This window comes from Apteryx mantelli, chromosome 2 (assembly GCF_036417845.1).
Source record: "Apteryx mantelli isolate bAptMan1 chromosome 2, bAptMan1.hap1, whole genome shotgun sequence".
In the NCBI taxonomy this organism is placed as follows: domain Eukaryota; kingdom Metazoa; phylum Chordata; class Aves; order Apterygiformes; family Apterygidae; genus Apteryx; species Apteryx mantelli.
The window spans coordinates 166,473,791-166,500,849 of record NC_089979.1 but is presented as its reverse complement, the minus strand read 5'-3'; the positions used below and the strand labels follow the sequence as shown (position 1 = coordinate 166,500,849).

The 27,059-nt window shown below is 38.8% G+C and overlaps 1 protein-coding gene across 5 annotated transcripts in view; it reads right to left on the bottom strand.

Moving 5' to 3' along the window:
- Positions 1-27,059, bottom strand: part of ADCYAP1R1 (ADCYAP receptor type I) — a 149,432-nt gene that overhangs the window by 10,681 nt on the left and 111,692 nt on the right. For all 5 annotated transcript variants that reach the window (XM_067292002.1, XM_067292001.1, XM_067291997.1 and 2 more), the window contains 6 exons: positions 26,781-26,878; positions 26,197-26,329; positions 24,234-24,387; positions 20,707-20,767; positions 16,404-16,473; positions 14,453-14,544 (listed from right to left, as the gene is read on the bottom strand). In XM_067292002.1, the coding sequence (XP_067148103.1) occupies positions 14,453-14,544; positions 16,404-16,473; positions 20,707-20,767; positions 24,234-24,387; positions 26,197-26,329; positions 26,781-26,878 (608 nt within the window). The remainder of the gene's footprint in view (positions 1-14,452; positions 14,545-16,403; positions 16,474-20,706; positions 20,768-24,233; positions 24,388-26,196; positions 26,330-26,780; positions 26,879-27,059) is intronic.

Genomic DNA, 27,059 nt, shown 5'->3' with positions numbered 1-27,059 from the left:
ATTAATCTAAGATGGAGTTGGATTAGATGTTCCTCATTTTCATATCTAAATACCCAACATGTGAATAACTTCTTTTTAGTGGAGAGTGCTAGTATGGACACCAAGAGTGATTCTCAGCCCAGCTTCCTTCATATAAGGGGATGGGAGTTCAGTATGAAAAATGCATGTGCAACTGCCAGTCCAGAGGTACTTCCTATTTTATGTCACACTCAGTAAGACAGGTGTATGCCTCTAAAAGCAGCAGGCACATATACTGTAGCCCAAGACCATAACCTCTGCGTGTTGTGTTATAGCAAGAGCTGCTATGGAGAATGGGGTCTTTACATTTACAGTTATCTGTTGAGAAGGGTAGTCTTGTAACGATTTGGTAAGGTTTTTCAAGAGATCTGAGGGACAGAAGGCTAGAGGCTTTGTACATGTTTTGCCAGGCTGAAAACCACATGGAAATTGAAAATACTACTTTCTTGTTGAAGTTTGTGGGAAGATTTCTATTTGCTTTTTGAACATGTGGGTTTTTTTGGTAGGATTCACCTTAGGGAAAGTTAGATATTTACAGTATAGATTTCTATCTGGGCTGGACGTCCTTGGCTACCTTTAAAACCATCAGAGAGAATGCGTAGTCAAGAGAGAAACAGACACTTTTGGGGCAGGGTATTTTAAATATCTACTTTAGGACGGGATGAACAGCACACCAAACTCCTTTGAGTACCTTGACTAGATCTCCACTGAATATAAAGGAGACTAGGATTTTTTTTTTTAACGGAATTGCCTACAAGGCAAATGTCTATATTTATTCAAACAAGTTATACTCTCTTTCTGTTGCACAGTATATGACTTGTGTTCACCTAGCCATAGACAGAAGATGTATTTTATAAACCGAACAATAAAGTAGAATGAATTGAAGAAACAGATTATACTTCTCTCTGCTGTTAACTCTCTTAAGCCAATCCCATTCACTAGAGTTTCTCTTTCCCTTTTGGGTAATCAAAAGCTGACAGTTATGTTCTGAATGTAAAATATTTATTAGAGATGGTAGCATAAGAGCTGGGAAGAATACAATATTGTGGGATGTACACATCCAGCAAATAGAAGAAATAATCATCTTTCAACTTGTGAATTGAACCTCGCTTCTTCAGGGTGATGCTGAGGAAGTAAATATGAAAATGATGGTGTTACTTTTACAGAATCACTGCTCTGATAAATTTTTGCACTGCCTCATATAACATGTCTGATTTCGCAGAGCTGAGCTGTGAATTAAGACTGATCAAGAACAAGGATTCAAGTTTTAGAGACATTTTCTTTTTACTTTGACTGAGATTTTCAAAAGGATCAATAGAGTTTGAATATCTCACTCATTTTTTGATCACCTGAGTTGAAACACATTTTATCAGACCAATTTCTACCACAAGACTGATGCTCAGCATGCGCTGAAAAACAGTGCTTATTAAGGTATTTTAAGTTACATAACCTGAAACACCTAAAAAACAATAATTGCTTTGAAAAATATTAGTCATGCAGTGTTGTAGGGGGTCGTTTTCTTCCCTGGCATGCTTAACGTTGTGGTAGCAATGTGGAAAAAAAAATTCTCACCCACATTTCCTCTATCGATTATGTTCTGTTTCTTTTGTGGTAGGGATCGATTTTCCTTTATAGGTATTTCTAGTGAGCAGAACTAACATGTCCTTGTTTGTTTGTTTGCTAGAATTATCAAAAAGATCAGACTTGATTCTGAAAATAATATCTGAGAGTTAACTGCTATTCTACAGCCAGTGTGGGGAGGTTCACATATTGTTTTTTGGTGAAAAACTTCTGTAGCATTTCATAGGAAAATGTTACTATTTCACTGCTGTTAGTTTGTTGAGTTTTTTTCCACCATCCTATTTAATTTAAATAGACTTATTTTCCTGATGTTGGACACTGTAAGGTGACCCAAAATGTTTGAAATGTTTTTTTTCATCAAAGCAGAAACACTGGAGGAAGATAATGAAGAAAGAGAGCAGAGGCAGAGAAGGCGGGAACTAGAAAGAATGGGAATGAGAGAAAAATAGCTGAATAAGAGAAAAATTATATAAATGAGATCATGGATGTCAAGACATTACATGAATTAGGGCAGGATCCTCAGACCTCTGTAGGCACACACAGAATGGAACTGGTGACATCTAACTATATCCATCTAAGAGGAACCTAAACTGAGCTCTCACCTTTAGCTCACTCAATCATGGAAAGAAATGGGCATTTCCAGAGGCTGAGTTGACCTATGTAACAGAGGTGTCTAAGACATATGGGATGCGTAGTCTAATGGAGGTGCCCAGGTCTCTAGGTTTGACCAATAGACGACGACTAGACTATTAGACTATTTAGATTCAATACGAGACTTTAGACAGCTAAAGGCAAACAAGCTGAGTCTCACCGCATGTGTCCTGTGCATGGACTGCAGCTGCCTCTGGGAGGAAGAGGGAGGGTGCTAGGGTGGAAGGGGAAAGAGAAAGTTAAATAGTCCCAGGATGAAATGAGGGATGTTTGATGCGGCTGAAGACCATCTTGTCAGGTTGAACACCTAGACGTCCGGCAAGATAATGCAAATGAGAAAGTAAAAAATATGAGGCAAAGGTAGTTGCAATTCAATTGTATAGCTTTTGTAGGCTTTTCATAGGTGCTTAAGGGCAGTAAAATGAGTATGCCAATTCACAGGAATGAAGTTATGCTTTGTTACCAAGGCCATGTAGATCCACAATGAAAAAGATCAAGGTTCTGCATTTAGGTCATTAATAGCACACAGGGAATGGCAGAGTTTGTGGGTTGTCTCAGAATATGCTGAAGGTGGAGCCTTAGGGAAAACACAACAAAGGTAGAATTTGGTTTGTACAAGTTAAAATTGTGCCTTGTTAAGAATCTTTGTGCACCCTGCTCAAACAATTCCCTGTAACCTCACTGCAAATAGCATTGGCAACTTGTCATTCATAAACACATGGCAGTAGGAGAAGGAATGTAGAGAAAACATATTGAAATAAAATGCTGAAGATACAGTAAAATGTTAACCAAGGTGAAAGTAGGAAGTCTGTACAGGAGAGAGAAAATTTTGAAAAATGCAGTTATACCATCTGTTATTTATGCTACGTACCTCCTTACCTATGGCTGGTATTGCTATGGGCAGGGGAATTATTTTCCTTGATATCCAATTCCTAAGGATTTCCTGAAGCTAGGCTAGTTTCCCGGTGAAAATGCAAACTACTTTTTCAAAAACACTGGACTTGCAGATCAGATATAACCAGTCCACAAAATTGAACTCATTTTATGAGAAGAAAAAAGAGTTGATGATGATTACAGAAGTCCATCCTGCCCCAGGCTTGACTGTGGGCACTGATGCAACGCATGCAACTACGCTCCTGTCACCCAGCTCTTTCAGACACAGAATAAAAAGCATGTGTGCGTCCCTCCAAAATATTTATTTAACGGCATCTCATCTGACTGTGGAAGTCTACAATATCGATATCTACCTCTTATCTGTCACCCCATGCTCCCTTTGCAGTCAGTGGATATAAACAAACAAAAAAGCAAGATTCATCTGACCTTAAACATCTTCTTTAGAATGAAATGAGTTGTACCAAGGATTTTATTCTGGGTAGACTGGGTAGACCTCTACTGACAGTAGAAGGAGTCCAATATGATTAGCTTATTTAGGTAGGCGCATCCCACTCTGTCTTGCTAAAAGTACAACCACTTTTTTTTGCACTTCATAAAAACGGCAACTCTGTTTCTCTGCTGTTCCCTTGAAAACATGTCCAAGAGTCCCAGACACACTAGCTGTTGTCAAAGTCCTAGTCTATTTACCTATAGCCCTACTTTTCCCACTACAACCTACCAATCCAAAAGCCTTGAGAGATTTGAGGTATTCCAAGACCCTCTTCTCACACCTAGGAATAACCTGAAAACAAGTTTAGAACAACAAGACAAACCACATGTGAAATCTCCTTTACAGCCCTTTTCCAAAACCCATTAAAATCACTTAACTTTAATGGGTAGTAGAGGTCATTTATCATCTGAATTTGTGGTCTTTAAGGTCTCTTCTATTGGTTTAACATGTGAGGTCAGTTTTGTTTTTCTCTTCTTTGTTCTGAGTAGATGTGTCTTACACAGATCAGTGGATTTTTTTTTTTCAGTGATTTGGAGGAACACAAAGAAGATTTGTACTTTCGGTATCTATGTACTGGCAAAGTCAAAGAACATCTTCAAGCTGAAAGCTGAAAGGCATGTGGGAAATCTCATGAGGTTCTTTTGTGATTTTTCAAAGCTCCCATGTTATAGAAGATGTACAGTATAATACTCTACATAAGCGCACATCTTAATTCCACCAAACTTAGATATAATCCATTATAACTGAAATCTAGCATGATAGTTATAGCTAGAATTTGACATGGAAACTGTGTCTGTGAGGAAACCACCATCACCTACACAGAGGCTGAGGCTGGCTTATCACTTGCAGACTATAGCTGCATTTGAAAATGAATATTTAATAAATATGTATTAAAACTGGAATTATTTGTCCAAAAATCCTGAGTTTTGCTCAGAACTGAGGCTTGAAGATGAGTGGTCAAGCAAAGCCAAAAAATCAGCTCTACACTGGTCATTTTCAGTTTTGTTGGCATCTATAGAATGGGCAGACAAAGAAGGAGAAAGCAATTGCTGTGTGCAGGGATGAAAGAATGAAAAGGTAAAGATTAATATTTAGTTGTACTCTAGAGAAGAAAACTGTTGGTAGAAAGAAAAATAATTCAAGCAAAGATCTACTTTTAATGAGCTGTAACATCGATGTTACATATACTTACCTTTCCTATATATTAACACCGGAGAACCTATTCTAACAAACTAGATTATTATCACATACCCCAGAGCATAGTCTATTGTCATGCATAATGGAATAATTCTGATGGAGGTATATTAACATAACTTTTGGGTAAAGGACAGTAGCATGTTTAGTGAGAAAAAATGTACTACACCAAGTGATATTCTTAAATGAGTTTGAATTTAGGTTTGCTGTTTGAAATGGAGAATACGCATGTTCAAATCCAGCCATAAAAATCAGAGAATGTGATTAACTTATGCCTCACTGTCCTTAAAACAAACAAACAAACAAAACCCACAGAGAATTTATTGTCCCAGCCTGGCACAAGAAGTAGACATTCAAATGTTATAGACAGGTCTTAGCCCTGTCAGTCAGCAGAGCTCACCATTGGTGTAGCTACACCGTGTTTATATAATTTGGAGCTCCGAGGCTTCAGTTAGCTTGTTTTGCCTCACCTGCCTTACACTTTACATGGTATCCCTGCAGACTGTGGTCCAAGTTTCATCCCACCTCTCTAACCCTCTCTGATGAAAAATGAGATTGCTGCCTCAGTTGCAAAGGCCTGGGCTTGCGGACTTACGACCATATGAACAATCCCAGTGATTTCACTGGAAATACTGAGGGGAATTATGGTTTGGAATATTTCTCAGTAATGGTACAGATGCATAGCAATTGGATTACTAGACTATTATATGAGCTGTATGCACAGTCTTAGATTGTCCCAAACACGAGGTAGAACACATTTGCTTAAACCATCATCATTGAGGCTGAGTTCAGTATTAAACCACTGTGATTTGGCGGCCTTTGAGTTTGTGTCCATGATCTCCACAGCAGAATGAATTTATTCTTAGGCAATTACCAATTATCCAGTCAACATCACACAGTTCCTTTCATGCATATCATTAGTGAGAGCCTCGCAAGAAGTTCAGCCTTCCAGATCAAAAAACCTTCCGCACTGCAACAGCACCATCTTTCTCGGCCCATCCATTCCTCTAACGAATATGTGCTTGTTTAGAGCGCCTCCAAATAATCTTCAGACATAAAACCAAAACCACTGGATGTGATGCATGTTAGTTGCTGAAGTGAGGCACAAGAAGTCAATGACAAGGAGAAGCAGAGACACTAAGGGGAAATTAAACTCCTCTTGTTCTCGGTATGGTAGATGCAAAATGTGAATGGTAGCAAAAAGGAAATGGAAGACCATGAATACTGCTGTGCAGCAAGCTCTGAAGGAAATTCAAAGCACGTTTAAGATCAGAGATGTCAGAATTATTCCCCATTCTCTGCAGTCTAGTAGCAACTGCTGCATGACCGATTGCTTTGACTCCGTTTTTACCTTTACACTAAGTAACTGATTCCAGGAAATGAGAGGGGAAACTGTTCTGGGACAAGTAAAATTCAAAATCTCTCCCTTTCAGCCTAACAATACATGCAAAACAACTAACATAGTTATGAGCAATGCAGGAAGGAAAGGGAGAACAGCCAGAATGGACAACTTGGATGCTCCCAAGTTAGCTCTCAGTTTGAGATTTCTGAAAAATGATCTGAATCTCAGAAACTGCAGAGATTATCTTCCATAGTGAGTAAGCTGTCCTGATAAAGGATATACCATCTCTACTTACTTTTGGAAATCTTGGCACCCAAATCATAACTCATGAAGTTACAAGGTCTTTAGCATGGAACATTTTCTAGTTCTGCTGATCTCAATGGCAGCTGAAGTTTACCAATGTAGATCAAAATTGGATTATTTACTTAGGTGAAGTGCAGTGACTTCAGGAATATATTTAGGAGATCTGTTCTCCATTTTATTTAGGAATCCTACTTCATTTTTGCTAATTATGAAAGTCAAGGGTTTGACAAGTTATAATATTACAGAGAATTTGGTTAAGTTTAAGTTGATTGCTAATTAAAGTAAGAACCTTTCTATTGTGCACATTGCTAAAGTATGTGAGGTGCTTTAAAAAGCAATGATAGAATAACTTTATGTATGTATACCACTTCAAACATTGGACATGTATGTATAAACCTATATTTACACAGGTGCCCAGGCATGGGACACAAAACACACATACAAATCACACTGGCTTGAGCCTTCAGCTGTTCCTTACCAATGATGGGAGTCAAGACAGAAGCTTTTAGGTACAGACTTTCAAAGATATTTGGGTCCTAAATATCCAGACGTATGCTACTAATATTTCAACAGGAATTTAGAAGACACTGCTTAGATTTTTGGTGCCTAAACCTCCTTTGAAACAGAGCTGTTAGGACTAATCCAACCCCTGCTGGAAATGTTAAAAGTGTATTGAACTTCACCTTACTGTTTGTTCTTAAAAATCCAGGAGGAACATTCCTATAAAGAGCAGCTCACTGTTGAATCTGACATGGCAATGTCTTCTCCCTCACTGACTGGCACATCTGCTTAATTTTTCTTGAAAAGGACCAAAGTCTAACTAAGTCTGTTAGTGGCTTCTCTTTTAATGCAAACATGTTCTTTTCCAGTTCATGGCTTGCTTTTCTAACAGATGAAAAAAAAAAAATCTGTGGCTTTTGCTAATTTGGTACATAGTCTGTGGACGGAGAATTTCATTCTTTAAGGCTGACGCAGATTGTAATGGATTCAAGTGGAAGATCTGAGTCACCGTTAGAGAACTCTTAATTATGAATACTAGGTTTTAAATCCTTCATTTTAAAAAAAAGTGAACTGATTCACATATCACATATAAATCACAGTTATATCCTTTTCTCTCTCCATACATTCATTGAAACCATGAAATTGCCCATAAAGATACTTTACAGCAATGTGCACAAATAGTGTTTAAAGACAGGGTCATCTTATTTTTCATTACTATTTCAAAATAGAAAATAACAGCAATCAGTCTCCGTTGTACAGGTATCTCCTGTTCAGGTTAAGGCTATGACAAGAGACTTACAGGCTAACCACTTTCTAAGGTTTTTGAAATAACAGAAGCAGAACACCTGTTAACATTGCATACATCACAGCTGATCCTGTAACTACAAGAAAGAAGTTATGTGCTGTGATCAATGATTTAAAGATCAGAGCCTGCCAAAGCTCTAGTAAAGCACTGGTATGTCATTGTAAATGCATGGAATTTCCTTTAAAAATATAGATCCCCTCTTCTGGAATATCCCTCTAGCAAGTTAACCATGAAATGACAAAACCACATTCAAGGTGGACATAGTTTTAGGCATGTTCCCACCATCATTATAAGAATAAAAAAGATGCATACCAGATGAAAGGACAACCTTGAAGTTAGGAAGCTAGATTTGACATTAGAAAATGTAAGTTCAAGTTCCTGTACTTGCTGCAGGCACCTGCGGTGATTTTGTGTAGCCCCCGTCTGGTACATCAGACCATCAGCTGTTCATTGGGAATAAGAGCTCAGAGGAGCACTATAAAAACACTAAATATTGTGAGTCGATGCGATTTACAGTAAGTGAGACCACAGCAATTCTATAGATAAGTAATCAAAGCAGGCTAGGGTTTTCAGGCACTTTCTCTGAAAATAAATAAATCCCTGTGTAATTATATTCTTGTTAATTATGATACTACAGCCTACATGATCTTACATTCCTAAGACATACTTTTTTTCCCCCCAATCCCTAATTGAAAAGATTTGGCACAAATTAAAACTAAACTTCCCCCTCCCAGCCCCCAAAACTAAAAAAAAAAGAAGAATCAAACCCACACCCAAACCCATCCAAAAAAATAATAATTTGTCTTGGGAAATGTAAATGGGAAGTATAGTAGTTGTGAGTGAGAACATATTCTCTAGACTATTATATAAATTCAGCAATGGTTAATCTTAAAAATAATCAAAGTAACAAGCATCTGCTTTCCTAGTATTTCTTAGGAATGAGAACTAGGACCTTGCTGATCATGCATTGATGCCAGATGTTCATTGCCTATGTTTTCCGTTGTCTTTTCTTGTGATAGAAAAGGATTAGACTGGGGACACGAGTCCCTTTCATTGCTGGATTAGTGGACATTCCAGCACTCTGATAGTACCTCATACAACGTAACACCTGGGGTTAAGAAGTCAAAATGCCGTGCTAACGAATACACCATTCATCAAACATCTGCCATTTTCTTGTCGGAAATGAGACTTTTGCCGTGAAGACCCTGGCGATACTTATTAATGCCGGTAGTCTGAGCACTTGCAGCAAGACAAAGCGGTAGCAGAATGAATCACTGCGTGTCCAGTGACTTTGTAGGTGAACTGCAGAGGAGTGTTGTTTACCAAAACACTTGTGTTAGAACATTGCTTCTGCTGCCCTAACCCTCTAGGTTGCACCATATGTAAAATCATACCTACCTATGATATATGCCATGTTTCTCCTTTCTTTCCAGCAAGATGCTGATTGGAGGAATGACGTAGACCTGAATTAGCTAGATATATGTGGGGTTTGTTTTCTTTTCTTTGAGTTTTCAACATGTGATACAAGATTAAGGATGAAGAATCTGTTAAAGCAAAAGCAGAAACAAGCCTTCCCCTCCCAAGTTACACTATGCGCGTTAAGTTGAAGAAAAAAAAAGAAAAAGCTTTTTCAGTCAAATATGCTTTGATCCTTGCTAATGGATGAATAAGCAAAGGCTTGATGGAGACGTGTGCGTCTTTTTAGTTTTAAGGATTATTCCAGCATGCATCTACATCATGCATACCTACGGACATATTTACTATAGTGATTTATGGTAGTGACAACCTTAGATGCTCTTCTCTCTGCAATGAGGCTTTCAGCAAAGCAACAGTGCTTGTGAAAATAATAGCCTGGAGGTTAACTTTGTGTAAGCATTTCTATAGGAATATGACTTTTTTGAGTGAATGTACTCCCTCTACAACATCTGAACCAAAACCAGGGTGCCTGAAAGCAGATTCCGACATGTCATGTTACACACTATTGGCTGGGTTTCTCACAAGAAATGTAATGATATCTTGGAGGATAAACTTACTAACTGTTTTATTAGTTATTAGTATTAACTTCAACTCCAGTTCAGGGACTGATGCATGAAAGCATGTGCAAATAATGTGGGCTCGACGTGACCTGCTTTGTGCTGAGCCATCCATGGTAGGGTTGTGAATATCCACAGAAGTGTGAGTGCACTTTGGATTTAGGGACTTCTGCTAGGTGCTTCTCGGCTTTCACCCTATGGTGTAACAGTGGCCCTGAATAACCTACTGCTTGTTCAAAGTGTTTACAAACTGCACAACTAGAGATTTCCAAGAGTGAGGCAGAGCATGCATTCGATCTGGAAGCATGTTAAGTAAAATCTGTCTGGAACTTCTCATTCAGATTAAAATCTGTTGCATTTGCATTGCTGGGTTTGCTTTGGGCTGATGCTTAACTCAGCGGAACTATTCAGGACTGACACAAGATTAACTGAAAACAGAACATGGTCCAAGAAAAAAAAGTATGCAATGTGCACCTTTGGCCATTCACTGCCAACTCTAAGAAGTAAATAATGATTGTGATGATTACTGGGAGGAAATATGAAAGCTGTTAAAGGTTCTCAGGGAAAAAATAAATAGAAACGAAAAAAGACTCTTAAAATTAAAAAGAACTTTAGCAAAGATGGCTTTTATTTTCTTTTTCTTCTCTTTAATTCCTACCTTGACTTCTTAGACATTTTTGATGAATCTAAACCTAGGCATTTCAACCATAAGGGGGAGTTTCTATCTAAACCATCACTAAAATCACTACAGAGTTATTGTTCTCTCAGGATCTGACACATTTTGAGCCATTCAATCTGAAATGGGATCGGCAGCATGCAGGCAGTTTCAAAGGGGAACTCAATGTGGGATGAAAGATTGCTTAGGCATGAGACTGGTAACGAATGACTGAACATACAGGCTGGTAAAATGGAAAGTAACAATCACTAAAGCATTTGACTGCTGTAGACAATCGTTAGGAATTAGCTAAACGTTTCCAAGATTGTGTCAGCCTAAAGGCAAAGGCTATTACCTATAATGATCATCAAGAAGGTTATTTAGGGAGAATGCCTGATATATATAAATATATATATTTTAATGGGAGTAAAGCACTCAACATTGTGCTGCTGATTGTACACATTATTTTTATTTAAAAAAAAATCAAATCTTGCAATCTCTAGTGGCTACCCTATATTAATTAAGCATCAGCTCCCCGGTAGTGCACTCTTCTGCAGTGTTCCTGTCATAGCTTGCAGCTAACTTTGGTAGAGGGGATTGTTAATGATGAATGCACTGTGGTAACGATATATAATGAATCTTTGGATTTAAGCACATCCCTAAGGCTTGTAAAGTAACATACAGGCTTAAGCGAGTTGCAGAATCATGACCGTACTGTCTACAAAACAGAACTATGTACAGATTTTCCTAACGAAATTCGTCAATAAAAGGGCCTGTACCTAACAGCGTATCATACAGATACGGAGAAAATAAATCCTCTTCAAAGTCAATAACCAAGTTTTTGTGTCTGAGCTTGTGGTTTTTTTATTTGTTTCCTTGGGTTTTTTGTGTTTTTTTTTGTTTTTTTTTTTAACTGGAATTTTTGAGTTACAGGTGGTTTGCACAAGTGTGGAAAGAGTATTGCTGGTATAGCAAACAACACAAGTGGTTTCTAACCATTGCTACATTAATTCAGAACCTGGTTGTAGGCTTTGTATAGGCAATTTATCTGGAGTGAGGAGTCAAATTTCAACATAATCTTATGAATTTCTAGTGTTTGAAGACTCTGAGGCAACAAAGCATTTCATCATGTGCCTCCTTCTAGTCCAATGGACACACAGGCATCTAATCACTACAAAAGTCGCAAAACTCCCATTCCAGTTTCTTACCACCTGATTTGCAGGTATTACCCTCACGCTGAAGAAGCAGCAAGGGATTGTGTGAATATCTTTTATCTCCATGAGTAAAAAGACAGTTGGTGTAAATTAAACAACTGCGGAAATTTTAAGTTATCCTCTATGACTTTGTACTGAAGTGGATTCAGTGACAAGCACTCATCTGATGGTGGAGGCTCAGACAAGGCGATGAAACTTCCAGATAAAGGGTGGTTCCAGAGAGTGACACCAGTGTAAACCACAGTCACAGCTGCAGAGATCATATGCTATTACATCTGGAAATGGGCTGAGCATCTTTTCTGAACCGTGACTGGTTCGTCTCATATACTAATGGTGAAGTATTTAAATTTGTTGTGGAATAAAGACCTGGATGAAGAGCTTGGTCTAATGGCATGACTTGAGTGGGATCAAACTGCATTGTTTTTTTTTTTAATTATAAAGACTGTGATACTGTTGAATTCTATAGTGTCCAGCTGGATACCGCTGGGACAAGCACTTTGCTACAATGCTTTCTTTGTTTTTTTCTTTTTCTTCATGCCAATAATGTCTGTGGTTTCAGGCTGAGAACGGGGAGGCATTCTCATTTAACTTGGCATGTTTGAATTTAACAACGGGATTCTCAAAACAGTCCGTTAGCATAAAGAGATAAGGCTCAAACAAGTAGTTATGAGCATGCATCTTGTTTGGGGTTTATCAGTCTACTAAGCAAGGACTATTTGATCTGTATTTTGCATATTTGTGTGATAAAGAAATGAGTTTTAAGCATTTAATAGTTAGAAACAGCAAAACGGGACATGGAAAATGCTTAATATGGACCACAGTCTAAGTGCCACAGAGACTTCAATATGGTGACATAACCACGCTATGATCTATCTTTTTCCTCTGTTACAACAGCTCTCTTTTTACAGAATATGTGTGCATAAATACTTCCTATGCCTGGTGTATGTCTGTACAGACTTATTCTTTTCATTTATTTTTGTCGTTTCAGTGTGACATTTCTGTTGCTGAAACTGTTTGGATAAACAACACTCCACTTCGTAACACATACATAAATGCAAGATCAATTTATACACACCCATTTATAAAGTTGCAAAGAAATATGAAAAATAATGGCAGCGAATGAAACAGAAAATATGATGTTTTCTCTTGGTTTTGGTTGCTAACTATACACATAGGAAAAATATCAGTAAAACCCAGTCACCATATTGATCAGAAAATGGCAAGGATGTTTTATAGCCTCGTCAGATCATTGGAATTTAAGGCATGCTTTGCTTCATATGTGACAGATGTGCAGCAGACACCAAACATGCTCTTAGCAGGCTGTAATAAGAACTAGCTCTGCACATCTTGGGGGTTAATCACAATCTAAGACCCAGGGGACGACTTCCCAGAAGCACATACATGGGAAGTCTTCATGCAAACCATAGGCAAACCATGCAGGGGAGACAGTTAACCTATTCACTACGCTTTCTCCTGAGCTATATTTCCGAGAAATGTCCACCTGCAGAATGAATTTACAGAATTATCTATGTCTGTGGAAACACAGTTTAGAGCAAGCTTCAAGGGAAATACTTTCAGGGAGTGGATGTCTGACTGCGGAGAGGAAAACGGTGATGCAGAAAAATGTTATTGTTTCATGCAAATATAAATGAGACACTAGCAAGAAAGGGAGGGAAAAATAGGCAGCTGGAGGACAGTTTTTTACCTGAAAATGGTCATTTAGAATGATCACACAATTATACTATGGGTATAATAGAGTGAAATTGATCCCCAGACATATCATTTCAAAAACTAGCCCTGCATAATAAGGGCCTTCTACTTTACCTTGATATATTTTATTTTTAATTAACGTTTTTGTACCTTGGATTTTTCTTTACTAGGGAGGGAAGCCAGTGCTAAATCAAAAAAACATAGTCTTAGCTATGTTTACCAGTGCTAGAAATTGCTACAGCCTATAAAAAATTGCTAAAGCAAATGTGTGTGGTGTTTAGGCTGCAAAGACAAGAAAACACCAAAATGTGCTGCAGCTTTCCATAGTTATAAAAAATAATGATAAAATTATTGTTATATGCAGAATGAATGCTTACATTCAAAACAGGTGTGAATGACAACCTTCTCAAGCTGCCAACCTCGGTCCTATAATGAGGTGGAAACTAACTAAAACATCATCAGCTTTAAAAAAATGGTGAAGTAAACCACAAACAAAGCTTTAAAACCTTTAAAATGGAAAATTTAAAGATCTGTTGTAAGGTTTTAAGCAATTCTGGGTATGTGGGGGACTTATGTAGCTTATGTTGAATGGATTCAAAATTACCAGCAATAGGAACATATGTAACTTCAGGAGATCTTCCTAAATTGGAGTCTGGTCCAAAGTTCATGAAATCCTTTCATCAAATCTTATAGCTTTCAGTGAACTTTGGATCATGCCCTTCGTACGTATGAAGCACAGCAGACTGTCCTATGAATATAATAATATTTAAGCCTGGTCAGTATGTTAATTTCCAGACAACTGACCTGTGAATTAGCATTCATATTTATCCTTTTTTTTTCCAGGCTCTTTAAAGAAAGATAAAAGCCGACACTAAAATGCATTTTAGTGGCTTTTGAATTTGAAAGAAAAAAAAAAAAAGTAAAAATCAATCAAAGCATGTTAATAAGTCCTGTGACTCTTCCAAAAGTCAAATGAACTCAGCCAAGTTGTCTTTTTTGGATTTTTTTTTCCTATGTGTATATTAGAGATCTGAATTGATCACTGTTTTTTTCGTACTTACAAGTAAATGCTGGATTCATTGCCCCCAATATCAGGTGACTGGAGTTTCTGTACAAGTATCACAATTATGCCAATAAAAAGCACAAAGTTTATCTAGGGGAAAAAGAAAGGAAAAAATGATGACAATGCTATATTTTTTTAAAGTATGAGAATGAGACATTCATGGTGACTTCATGTCTCTATGGCCTTATTCTTCTCCAGACTTCACCCTAGGAGCTCTATAGGGTCAGGAGTAATGGGATAACTTTACAAAGGGCATATTGCCCCCTTTCCAGGCAAAAATACAAGCCAAAATAAGGAAGAACGTGTCTGGTTGCAAGCACCAGGTAAGACAAACATAAACCAAAAGGTTTCAACATTTGTTATTGCCAACCATTACAAGGAAGAAAAAGAAAGATCCCTGCACATCAAAACCATGCAACAAAGATCTCAGTAGTAGGAGGTATTGAGTATCTTTAATTCTCATACTCTGAACTAAGGCATCTCGCAGCCTAACAACAGCCATTAGCGGTTGCTTCAGCGACAATTTATTGTCTTCCCTTGGCTGAAAATCCCATGTTTTGCCACTTTTCCTTTTCTTGGCTGAATCTGTCCCAAGATGGCATGGACTCTAATGTCTTGTTTTTATGATCTTCTACATGTCTTCTTGTTTTGTCTCATCCTGGGCATCTGCTCCTTCATAACATCATCTCATTATAGGTACAGTTTTAAAGCTTTAGAGGTGAAGAGTAAAAACAATTTATTTTGATATTTTGGCTTCAGATTTGGCTGTCACTGACTCCATAATTTCTTAAGGCTAGAAGAAAACACTATAAAATTTAAGCTGGTCTCTTACAAAACACAGATATGCAACCTTTTAATCCTGTAAAGAGGCCAATAAACTAAAGCATCTCTGTCAGAGTCACCATCTCTATCAGAAGCATTTTTCTTCTGGATCTGAAGACTACAAACGGATGGAGAAGCCCATGACTCCCTTGCTAGATTGCTCTAATGTTTGATGCCTGTGAAGGTAGCTGTTCTTTAAAGAGATGCCCAAGTCCTTAAGTGGAGAAGCAGCACACCTGATGAAGGCACCTACATGTATATAGCTATCTGTCATCTGCGTGTCTAATTCTCTCAACAGTGAATGGAAACCTGGCCAATACTTTCACCGGAGTCTAGAGAGCAATTCAGTGTGCCCAAAAGTAGACCTCTATATGTAGTAATCCAAAGAACTTTTTAGATTGGCACTAACCATTTTGACTAAGGGACAAATTTAATTTCCTAAATGGAGGAATCCAATACCATTTGAAATTCCCATATTCTTTTGGGACAGCAGCTTAAGGCCAAGCAGGATATCTCAGAGCATCTCAGTTGTCCATACATAGGCATTGAGAGTCATTTGAGTCAAACCCAAGGCTTCCATCAACTGAAGAAAGCTTAGATACTTGCTGACAGTTGGACACCTTCTACTGTGTCCACAATACTAATATAAACCTAATACAACCTAAAATAAATTTAGCTGCAAAATGAATTCCATCTTAAAGATGCAATTCGGTTTCCTAGACCATGGCATCTAGTGTCATTTCAAATGCCCTGAGGTATCCCATTTGGCCTTCAGCTGCCATTCCAAACGACACAGGACTCCCATATATCCCGTGTCATATCTGCCAACCCCATGCAAATGCCTATGGCCTTATTTATGGCATTTGGTGTCTATGTTTAAGCAGCTGAATAACTCCTTGTTTGAGTACTCTTTGCTTGCCACTAATGCAACACCATTTAGCTGGTATTTTAACCTTCTTTATAGGAATGGAATTGCCTGGCATTTTGCATGGGAAATCGTGGACATTCAGACAAGCTGTTGATTAGTGCAGCACAGCTGATGCAGCATAGTTGTAAAGCTGTTAGAAGTTGATCCTACCTTCCCCCTCAGAAGCACTGAAGAAATGTCTCCTCCGAGTGCTACTTACCATGATTGATCCAACCACAGGACCTTTGATCACCCACCATAAGGCAGTGTTGTCATTCATGTCCCAGCAGCTGCAATTACGAATGAAAGAATGGGGTGGGGAAAGAGAGGGAAAGAAAAAGATGAAGCTATGACAAGGAAATTAATAAAATTACCACAATTTCTGAGGAGGAAGAGAGAGGGAGGCTGATCTTGTACCTAAACTACTTTATTTGGATTCAAAAGGTAGTAACTCCTTAGTCTCTCCCTGGTGTAGCTTTCTTTTACAGCCTTTATCTAAAAAAACCCCAAACATCTAAAAATGGCAATTTCAGCACTACTTCTGTGTCTTAAGTTGCTAAACAGTTTAGACATTTTGGAAAAAAACCCTGTGCATGCTTCTGTATCTTCAGACACTATATTTGAAAATCTGTCCTTTAGGCCCAGATGATCTCAGACTTTTATTTGAGACACTTTAGTTAAGAATCTGGCAACCCAAGCAGCTCTGTGGAGGGGATAAAAAGACAGGGATGCCTCAGAGGGTAAGAACTGGATATTCCTAAGTTTGATGTCCAAATCACATGCCCAAGATTAACAGATACAAATGCAGGTTTCTGTCTCTGATGTAAGGACTCCAGTACATATCTAATACACCAGGATGGACTAGAAGCTGATCGTATTTACGTATAGCAATGGTTTGCCAGTCTTTGGGTGGGAAGTCATACCAAAGAACAGGGATTCATCTGAGAAAGTTCAAGTCCTGTAGAGAAGATGGAGTTAGCTCCTGTGTCAGCTTTCAAATTGTCAGTAGCAACTGATCATAACTCAAATAGCATTTCTACCTGTGCATTTAAAATCTTCCTTCAGATTCACTAGAGGCTTCTGTTGAAGTTTATTTTATATAGGTTCATTTGGACATTCATTTGTAGAGAAAGCAAATGAGAGGAAGTTATACATATATATGTATGTAAATATATATACATATATATGTTTTCAGCCTTAGTATATTTTTAAAGCTAGACAAATAGTAATGATGAAAAAAATCTTATTCGCTGCCCCACACAGTATTTTCATTACGACTCTTGAGTAATTAAAACATTTGCCAGCTACAAATTTTCTTTCATTCATCCCCACTTTCTTCCCTTCTAGAAAACATGAAATCCCATAAAAATGTCTACTTTGTACCTGAAATTTTGAGAAGGAGGGTTTCCCTCCCACTGGGACAACAGCCAGAAATCCTAGCAGTAGTTGTCATGGTGCATTGTTAGGTGCCAAATAACAGTTTGAAAGAACATATGGGAATAAAGCACTGCTGATCTTATGAGAGCTTAATGCAAATTTTATGTCATTTAAATGGCAGTCTGGCAGTATTTCATGGAAAAGTGAAAACCCCTAACTTTAAAAAAGACTATATACATGTATAAGTGTGAGGATTCAGAGCTAAAGTTCCAGCACCTGAGCACGTGTAAGAGAAATCCCAAGCAGCTGAGTGAGGTCTGGTTTAACAGTTTCCTCTGCACTTATAAATGCAATATCTTATTGGATTCCGATAAAACAAACAGTAAGTGTATGTGTGGTGGCGTAAGTGAGAAGAGAGGAAATTTAGAGATGGGAGGTCAAAACCACACAAAATCACATATTTTTCCTTCTATCTGCAAATCCTAGACACTTAGCCCCTCACCTCCCCGCCAAAATCTATTGGACTGATGGATGAGATTTTCAAATGTAAAGTAACATTTTTGAGTTACCTCATTTTGGATGCCCAACTTGAAATATTTGAAAGGGGACAAAAGTTCAGAGGCAGGGTACCTCCCTTCTTACCCCTTGTCTGGAAATCAGGCTCTTTTCAGTCATCTACAGTTGTATGACACAAAACAAAAGCACCTAAAATCACCAATTATTTTTGAAAATCTTGGTGCACATTTCTAAATCAGGTGGCTACTGCTGAAAATTCCCCATCATTTGCAAAGCTCAGCCTGTTGGCTTAAGACACACATTAATCCTACCCTGAAATTCTTTAGCAAGTTGACCATTCCTGAGAAGAATCTGGGCAAACGTTAATATTAGTTTAGCCATATAAATAGGCACCATTATACAACAATCTGTCCATGTCAAAATGTGAAATTAAAAGGGGTGGAATCTACCTGCTATAATTTCAGTCATCTATGTTGAAGACATCTACAACTCAGCTAGTTACCCTGGACCCCAATGAGGACAAATCAGCACGTGCAGATGTTTTTCCGCATTTTAAATGAGTACTTTAGGAAGAGACAAATCATTCCCCAGAAATACCTATTCCTCTTCTTTGACCTATTCCTGTCCTTTTACAGGGTGCCTTCCCAAAAAGCTCAGCTGACAGTTTCAGCCTTGTAGATGTCAACACTGAGTCAAGTGAAGCCACACAAAGCCTTTTTTAAGGACTTCTTTGGTCCGGGCCCTGTGAGGTCTACTGGATGGATGCGGTGGAAGAAACACCACCTTCTCCTTAGACAAACATGATCAGGAGGAAAAATAAAAATAAGCAGTGCAAAACAAAGCAGTCTGTAAGATCAGCCAACAAGCTGCACTACGTAAACAGGCTCTCTAATTTCATTACCGATGTCTTGCTATGGTGGAGGTCAGGAGCATAGGATGCTTTTTCAGGAGGGGCGAAGGGCAGGAAGCCAGTGAGATGGGGGAGGGAGGACGCATGTCATTTCCATTTGAAAAGGACAGAGTCTGATCTCTGTTACCTCTCTGGTGGACGTCTGGAATAACTCCATTTAATTCAGCAGCACAGCTCCGGGTAAACAGACAGTTGCATTTATCTCCCCAGACCTGTCGCTTGCAGCGATATGAATCAGGAGCTGAAGTCAAGGGAGCTCTGCCAGCTTTTTAAGGAGTGAGCAAGAGGCGACTCAGACGCAGAGTCTATATTTTAGTCCATCCCTTTGTGACTGTGGTTTCCCAGTTCTGTAATTTCTGCAATGTTTTCAGGCTCATGCTGGCTTCTCCTCCACCCCCAGAACAATGCTCACTGATTTTTAAAAAGTAACCACTGAGACGCTCAGCTAGAATCTGCCTAAATGTGTTGCATGCTAAATAGCTCTTCTAAAAGAAAGGAGAGGGTTTTTTTGTTTTTTTTTCCCCCCCCTTTTTCCTTCTGTGAGATATTCCCCCTACCCGCAAAGCACAAGGACTGTTTGGACTCCTCAGAGAAATTAATGCATTGAGGACCAGTGTTGTAATCATAATAATGACACAACAGGGGTTTCTGGCTTGTTTTGCATGGAAATAAGTGCTTTAATTTGTTTTAATGTCAAAATAGAACATTGGGTCAAAGTAATGGAATCCTCTGTGGAGGAAGGGTTTTATGTACCTTCCAAAAAGACCATAAAAGAAAGAGGATGAAGAAAACCTAACAGAACTGTGAGCCTTTTGCAAATTTTGGATCCCCAGATCTCTAATATAAGGGGAAGTTAAAATGTGAGCTGAAGTCCCATGGAAATGCGACTTGGGTACATAATGCTACCTTTCACTCAGATCAAGGTTTTCCAACGACCACTGCCAAATTTTCCAAATTTTATTCAACCCCCCTTATTCCTCATCAATTTTTCTATGATTTGAGCAGTTTCAGACATAATCTCTCGAGAGCAAACATTGCTAAGTTTGGCTGATGTTCAGAGTTTATTTACACATTCATTCCTACCAGCTGTGTCTGCTGTTCTGTCATACCAGTCAGTCTACTGACTACTGGGATGTGTGTGACCATCTTGGTAGCAGTCTTTCCTTCAGGTCTTTCAGAAAAGGATACAGGATCTTTGCAGACCTGCAGACTAAACTCCTAGCTGCCTTTGTAAATCTAAGCTCAGCAGCTCCTCGTGTGGAATTCACTCACCTCCTCAGAGCTATCTTCAGTGATTTCTACAACTGAGCTTGTCACCGTCACCTTCCTTCATTCTCAGTTGGAGAGAAGGAGGCAAACACAGGTGTGATTCACCTGACAGCTATTTTAGGATGAGATGAACCTTGTGGTGGACTCCACTAACTTCACTGAGCAGGGAGCTGAGGGCCAGCTGCGTGTTTGCATTGTAGATGCCTATATCTGCTTCAACGAGGTCACTGGTGGCATAAGAACATAAACACTGGATTATGGCTATTTATGCAGCTGCACAAGAAAGCACTCTGGACTGAATACGGGCCTAAGCTATGTGCATATCCAAAACAGTGTCAGAAGTGGGCTGAGAAATTAATCTCAGTCCTGTGCTCTGATCACTAGATTTCTCTTCCATCCTTGCCATCGTGCTGAACGCCCGTGAAACGATTTCTCACGTGGTGGTACGTACCCAGTATCATCAAAGTGAAGTCTCAGCACTGCCCAGACAGTGACACAAATTGTTGGGGTGCCTGCAGAAGATAAGATGGTGATGTCGTTATCAATCTAGACCTATTTACCTGCTCAGCAACGAGTATGTCTTTACAACTTCTCCACTGAGGTTTTATTTTCTGCTACCGCTCGTGCTCCAAACAATTCAATCCATTAGATTAATTCACGCGTCTAGAAACATGTCTCAGTGAGAGGATGGGTTAATCTTGGTGGGACTGCATAACTAAAACTGATAGCAGAAAATAATAATGGTGTTTCAGATCATTATTGCTCAAAGCTGTTGTATTATGTCTTGTTGTATTAACAGTAAAATGTACTCTGTACAAAATAAAATCAGTTTCTTTGTCTAGATCTACTGTAATTATGCAATGATTGCAGAGTGGCAGATGTAGAGCTGTAATGGCATTATTGTATTTTTTGTATTCTTACGTGTTTTTGTTGTAAATGATTTGCATATATTACATTAAATCTGCTATTGTGTAAACAAGTGATTTTTGCTTTGCTTATTGAACCAGAACAAACCAATAGAGAATAGTTTTCCATCAATCACAAGATTGTTTAATTTTTCCTGAAAAAAAAAAATAAAAAAAAGAATATTGGGCACAAGACTGTTTTATTTCCATTTCAGAAATTTCTTTAACCTTTAAAATTTACAAGTAGAATAGAATACAAATAAAGTCAAAATAAAATAATCCACTCAGAAAACTGGATTGATTTTCCTTTCTGGAAGCACCAGTAGGGTGTTCTTTTCTGTAGAAAATTTCAAAAAAAAATTAATGGGCTCTTGCAAGTAAATTCTGGATAAGTTGAGACTACATTTTACAGCAAATAAAGTCTTTGACTAGAAAACTGCCTGTGTCTACTCAAGCACCACTGGAAAGATGAAGGTGCTAAAAAACAAACAAACATGGGCCTTGATAACCTCAGCTTGCAGCCGTGAATGAGACTGTTATAAGTTGACAGGCACAATTATGTTTCATACATTTTTGCAAGGCTGTGTTGATGTCACATTAATTAGGCATTGGCCTGAATCCACTTAAGTGAGTCTCTGTCAAATCTCATCTCCCCACTATCAGAAATAAAAATATCGCTCTTAGACCTAGATGACTGATGAAGCCCTGCTCCTTTAAAAAAGCACACACAGGTATGTTTGAAAGAGAAATGACAGAAAGAAATAAAATGACAGGCTTCTGGGAGAAAGAATTGTGCGTGTTTAATTTAATGAAGTCTGCCACTCTCATATGAGAATATCTAAAAAAACACCAAGATCTTTGTGCACTCAATAGATGCAAAATAATAAAAATAATGTTTAAATATGAGTCATGGGTCTGACGTGCCCTCTAGCTTGCAGTGGTTTCCACCGTAGAAATTCTGACAGTAGTGGAGTTCCAAATATGAAACAGGGTAGGAAGGCAGAATTAGACTCAGTGTGTCATGATATCATTCAAAACGTGCATTTCATATCAACTTGGAGTTTTGGACCATCTGCTATTTGAACATACCCACATTGCCTTTTTTACACCAGAAAGAAATATATGACTTTATCACTTTCTTTCCAGCTTCTGAGTAACACTAAAAAACATATAAACCCTAAAGGTGGCAGAAAAGTGCTATTTTTTGCTGGCTTTATTTCTGTCCTAAGTAAAGAACAGGCATTATGAAAGATCCCAGAAAACAAGCAGTCTACCTCGTGGAATTACCAACCTATTGCGCATTTAAGAGTTCAAAATGATCTGGATCAACATAGCTATATGTAATTCTCATTAATCAGTCGTGGACACTGATGTGCTCAGCACAATTCAAGAAACAGATAAACATCCAGCTCCTGAAAAATGCTGAGCTTGCGCTTCTTGCTGCTCCAACTCAACTCTCCCTCAGCTCAGAGCCGAGGGGCTGCTTTTGCCCTGAATAACTTGAGAACTTGAATGCAAACTCCGGAAGAGTTCCTGTCCATGTAAAGTGCCAATTGCTCTTACCAAGTCTGGGGAACTTCAATACAAATTGAAATATGCAGGAACTGAGAGAATTGAGGACTCAAAAAAAAGAAAAAAAAAAAAGAAAAAACTTTTGGAGATTCCCTTAGCGCTACTAATGGGTACTATTGATACCGCTTTGAACACAAGGTGATTACTATAAACTGAAGATCTTGATCTTATTTGCAGTATTCAACTCAAGAACAAAAATGTTGAGGCTGCATTATAGAATAAGTCTATCCAAGCAGTTCTTTCATTACAGAGACTGAAAAATCCTTTTGTCAGTTGATATTCTGTGTTGCAATATTCTCACATTCACATGCGTCTCGAGATACGAAATTTGTGCAAACTCAGCTAAAGGAACCCAATCCCTGGCTTGTGTTTGGATTGCAAAGATTTCTGTAATGTTTTATTTTCTATTTTTCACATTGTCATAGATGTGACCCACAAGTTCTCTACGAAAATGGTCTTATATTTGAGCAATAGTGTGATTATACATCTGTATGTGGTTAGTACAAGGGGAAGTTTGAATGACTTTTCTAATAGTTTCCCGGCCTCTGATATGCCATAGGCTATTTCTGATCCACAGTCTCTTTCTTCTCTATCCCTTTCCCCCTTTGCAGGGAGTCTTTGCCAGGAGCTGAGAAAAAAACCTGGCTGTGGATTACTTGAAGGTTCAGGCTGCATGAGGATTTGTATTCAAAGGAGAACAGTTTAAGGGATATGGGTTATCTGTAGGTTTTATGCACGAATATACAGGATTATAAGAAGATATTTCTATTTCCAGATTATTTCTGAAGTAAGTTTTGTTAAAGTATAAATATCGAGCTTAGGTGTCTTAGGATGCATTTAAAATGAATTGATTCTTCTGCAGCCACCATCTGACTACTGCACAAAAAAAAACAAAAAAAACCACCAAAAACAAACAAACAAACAAACAAACAAACAAACAAACCTGTCAGCAAAGTATAGTTTGAATTATCATGTTACAGGCATCACTTTAGTCCATCATGAAAAACAATTAGACTGGTTATCACTGCAGAACTGGACTTTCTGAAACAAACCTTGTTTCTTCCCAACATAACCAGTTCCCATTTCTACCCAGGTATGATAAGCATACACAGATACTCTTTGGATATGTTTTCAGTTTAGATATTAGCTGGAAGAAAGTCACAAATGAAGTCTTAGAAAATGGACTAGACTTAGTTTTTCGGATTCGATTAAACAGAACTTGCATTAAGAAGGCCTCTTATAGAAGGCAATTCTCAGCTGTTGACTACATCTCAGCAAGAGATGCAACGTGCTCTGGATTTCAGTTCAAATATACCCAGACGAAGAAACACAACACAGTCTGGTCTGCAATGACCCTTCTATACAAAGACTAAAACTGTACTTCAAGCTGGTATGTGGAAATATCCAGCAATTCATTCTTCTGCCTGCAGTGAAACTTTCAAGAGAAGGAAGAAAGTTTCTTGCACAGCGAGACACATTATACATAAGAAGTGTCACGTACCCCAGCCAATAATGGTGTACCAGTAGAAATATCTCCTCTCTGGGAAAAAGGTTTCCACGAGTAAAGTGAAAAGGTACAGTCCCTCAATGAAAAGCCAGAAGTAGTTGGACATGACACAGTAGTGAAAAAAGACCATCACAGCTTTACATTCCACCTGCAGAGAACCAAGCAAAAACAAAGTTATTTCCATGTTGTTTTGTCAGAGAGAGGAAATGCTTTCAACCTCTCCAAATCCATCAGTGGAGAGGAGCACAGTTGGGACTTGTATTATACACTTTCAATAGTAAAGTTTTAAAAGCATGAGAAGAATGTGAGGGGCCACTTAGACGCTGAAGCTTTAAAGGGCAGGTAACCAATTTTATCCACGGGAGGTGGTCGACAAGTGCCTGCAGAGAGCTTGAGAACTTCTTGCATTAGTGGGAGTTCACATCGACAATGGACACTAATTGCTAGATTTAAGCCCTCTTCTAGGAATTAAGTGCAGACAAGAAAAGCACCCAGTTGTTTATCGAGCAAACCTAAGGAAGGATTTGAAATGGCAAGATGATTGTGGGAAGCCCTGAGAGTGGGAGCACAAAGGATGCCCCCTCCTGCGTGGAGTTCATAATTGTGCTTCCGTGCAATTTGCAGGAATTGTCCCTCAGGGACAGAAAATGAAAGTGAGCGTTAAGTGTAAAGAAAGCAGAGTGATTCACTGTACAGAAGGATAGAAACTTTCATTCATTTAGTGGGGGGAAAAGCAGCAGACCAAAGGAAAAAAAAAAGAAAAAAACACTTTAAAAGCCTCAGGTGGAAACCACACTCTACCCCGAAGCTGCAAGAGTAGGACACACTTGTCTTTCCAGTGTTGCATCCCAGGGAGATATCATGAGGCCTACAAAACTGTCTTTTCAACATGTCGCAGCAGAAGCAGCCTGCGACCTGGAGGATCCTTCCTGAGCCAGTGGGAGGTCGACAATTTTGTCTAGTTCCCAATTGTACCCCATCCTCTGGGACAAGTCTACAGCCAATATAAACCATCAGAACTTGAGCTGCTTCGAAGAAGCTCCTACAGTTTATGCCAGCTGAAGATCTGACGATTAGATCACTGATTTTAATGTGTTTTGTGCTTCAGGTGGTTCAAAACAACAAGGCAGGTGCCCTTGTTAGAAGAGAGATTTGAACAAACTTCAGCTCTAATATGAGTTCAGTTTTACCACTGAGGAGAATTAACAGCGAAAACTTGTTTAAATGACCAAAAAAAAGACTGACTAAAAAATTAGACAGATGCACTTTTCTTATGGAAGTGACTCCTAGGGAATTTAGTTCATACTGGATGGATAAAGAAGATCTCAGTTTGGGAAGTCACTATAATTCCATCATAATTGTTCTAAGTGAGCTGATTTATTAGATCAAATACTACCCTTAAATGTGAACCAAGTTAGGATTTACATGCAATACATAGTTAAGTGCATCAGTGAAAGTGACTGCTTTCCATGAAACTACACACTGAGAAGACTTCAGAGACAAACACACAGCTAATGCTGATGATTTTCTGAGACTGGCAAAGGTAGGTATGACCATCAGGGGTATTTCCTATGCCTGAACGGTCCCTTTCTTTACACCTGACCTCCCACTATCTAGAGAAAATAAGTCCCTGGAGAAAATCTAGACCCTAGATGAAGGAAATTGTGCTCCCATCCAACCTATAGTTATGCAGACCTGTGAAAGGGAGAAACTACCTGAATAGAGTCAGAAACTGAAACTTGTTGATTTGTCCTAAAGCACAGACCCCTGGACACTAATTACATCATCAGACTATGCCATCCACTGTTTCACTGTGAACTGGGAGGGAAGTTTACCACAAAGCGCCTTCTCTCCCAACAGGTTCTCAGCCTCTGATACCCTATGGACTGCTGCCTGACTCACTATTTTTGTTATTTCATACTGAAAAGATAAAGGAAAAGAATTCAGTTTTACTTACGGTTGAGATAAAACAATGGTTACCATCCTGTTCGGCATAAAGAACCCCATCTTTAATGAACACGGATATTGCTCGCAGGATGAATGAAACAAAGAGGTTCATGTGGATAAAGTTCCGAGTGCAGTGAAGCTTCCTGGAGAGGAAAGAACAAAGGAGAGGAAAAGAGAGAGAAAAAAAAGAGACTTTTCTCTCTTGGAAATAGCACACTGGGCATAGCTATTGCGTGACCAGAGCTCCTAGCACCCTGGTGCTAAGCATCCCAATGTCTAAAAGACAGGTGTGTGGATAATACTGACCCCAAACCTATCTAATCTGGGGGATTTTCCAGCAGAAGTGGATCTGGGGGATTTTCCAGCAGAACAGAAAGCAGGCAGGGTAGTATAAAATAGACCCAAGCCCATCTGCGATCTACTGAAATGTGACTACCAGAGTGGCTGCCTCCTGAGGGAACACCCACAGTAAAGGGCTTCTCCCTCTTATTTTGCAGTTGTTGAGGTAAAAACCTAAATGTTTTGGGCCAATGAACTACGTCTGGTCTCTTTTCTCCAGTGACTGAACAACTCTCCGCTCACATCGTGACTCACCGGAAACGGCACAGGATGACCATCGCGGTGGTGAGGGAAACGAGGGAAGTGCTGTATCCCACCGTGTACAGAGCCTTCACGGATAGATAGTAATAATCCTTGGGAGACAAAAAATACAATGTTAGAAGCTTCACCTACAGTCACATCTTTTTTACCCTGTCAAAGTGTAGGGAGATACATAAACAAGGTTGTTTCTTAAACAGCCTGGTTGTCTTCTTCTTTTGGTTCCCCTGATATCTCACTGTATATTATCCACACAGGTTGCTGTATGTTTGGCGT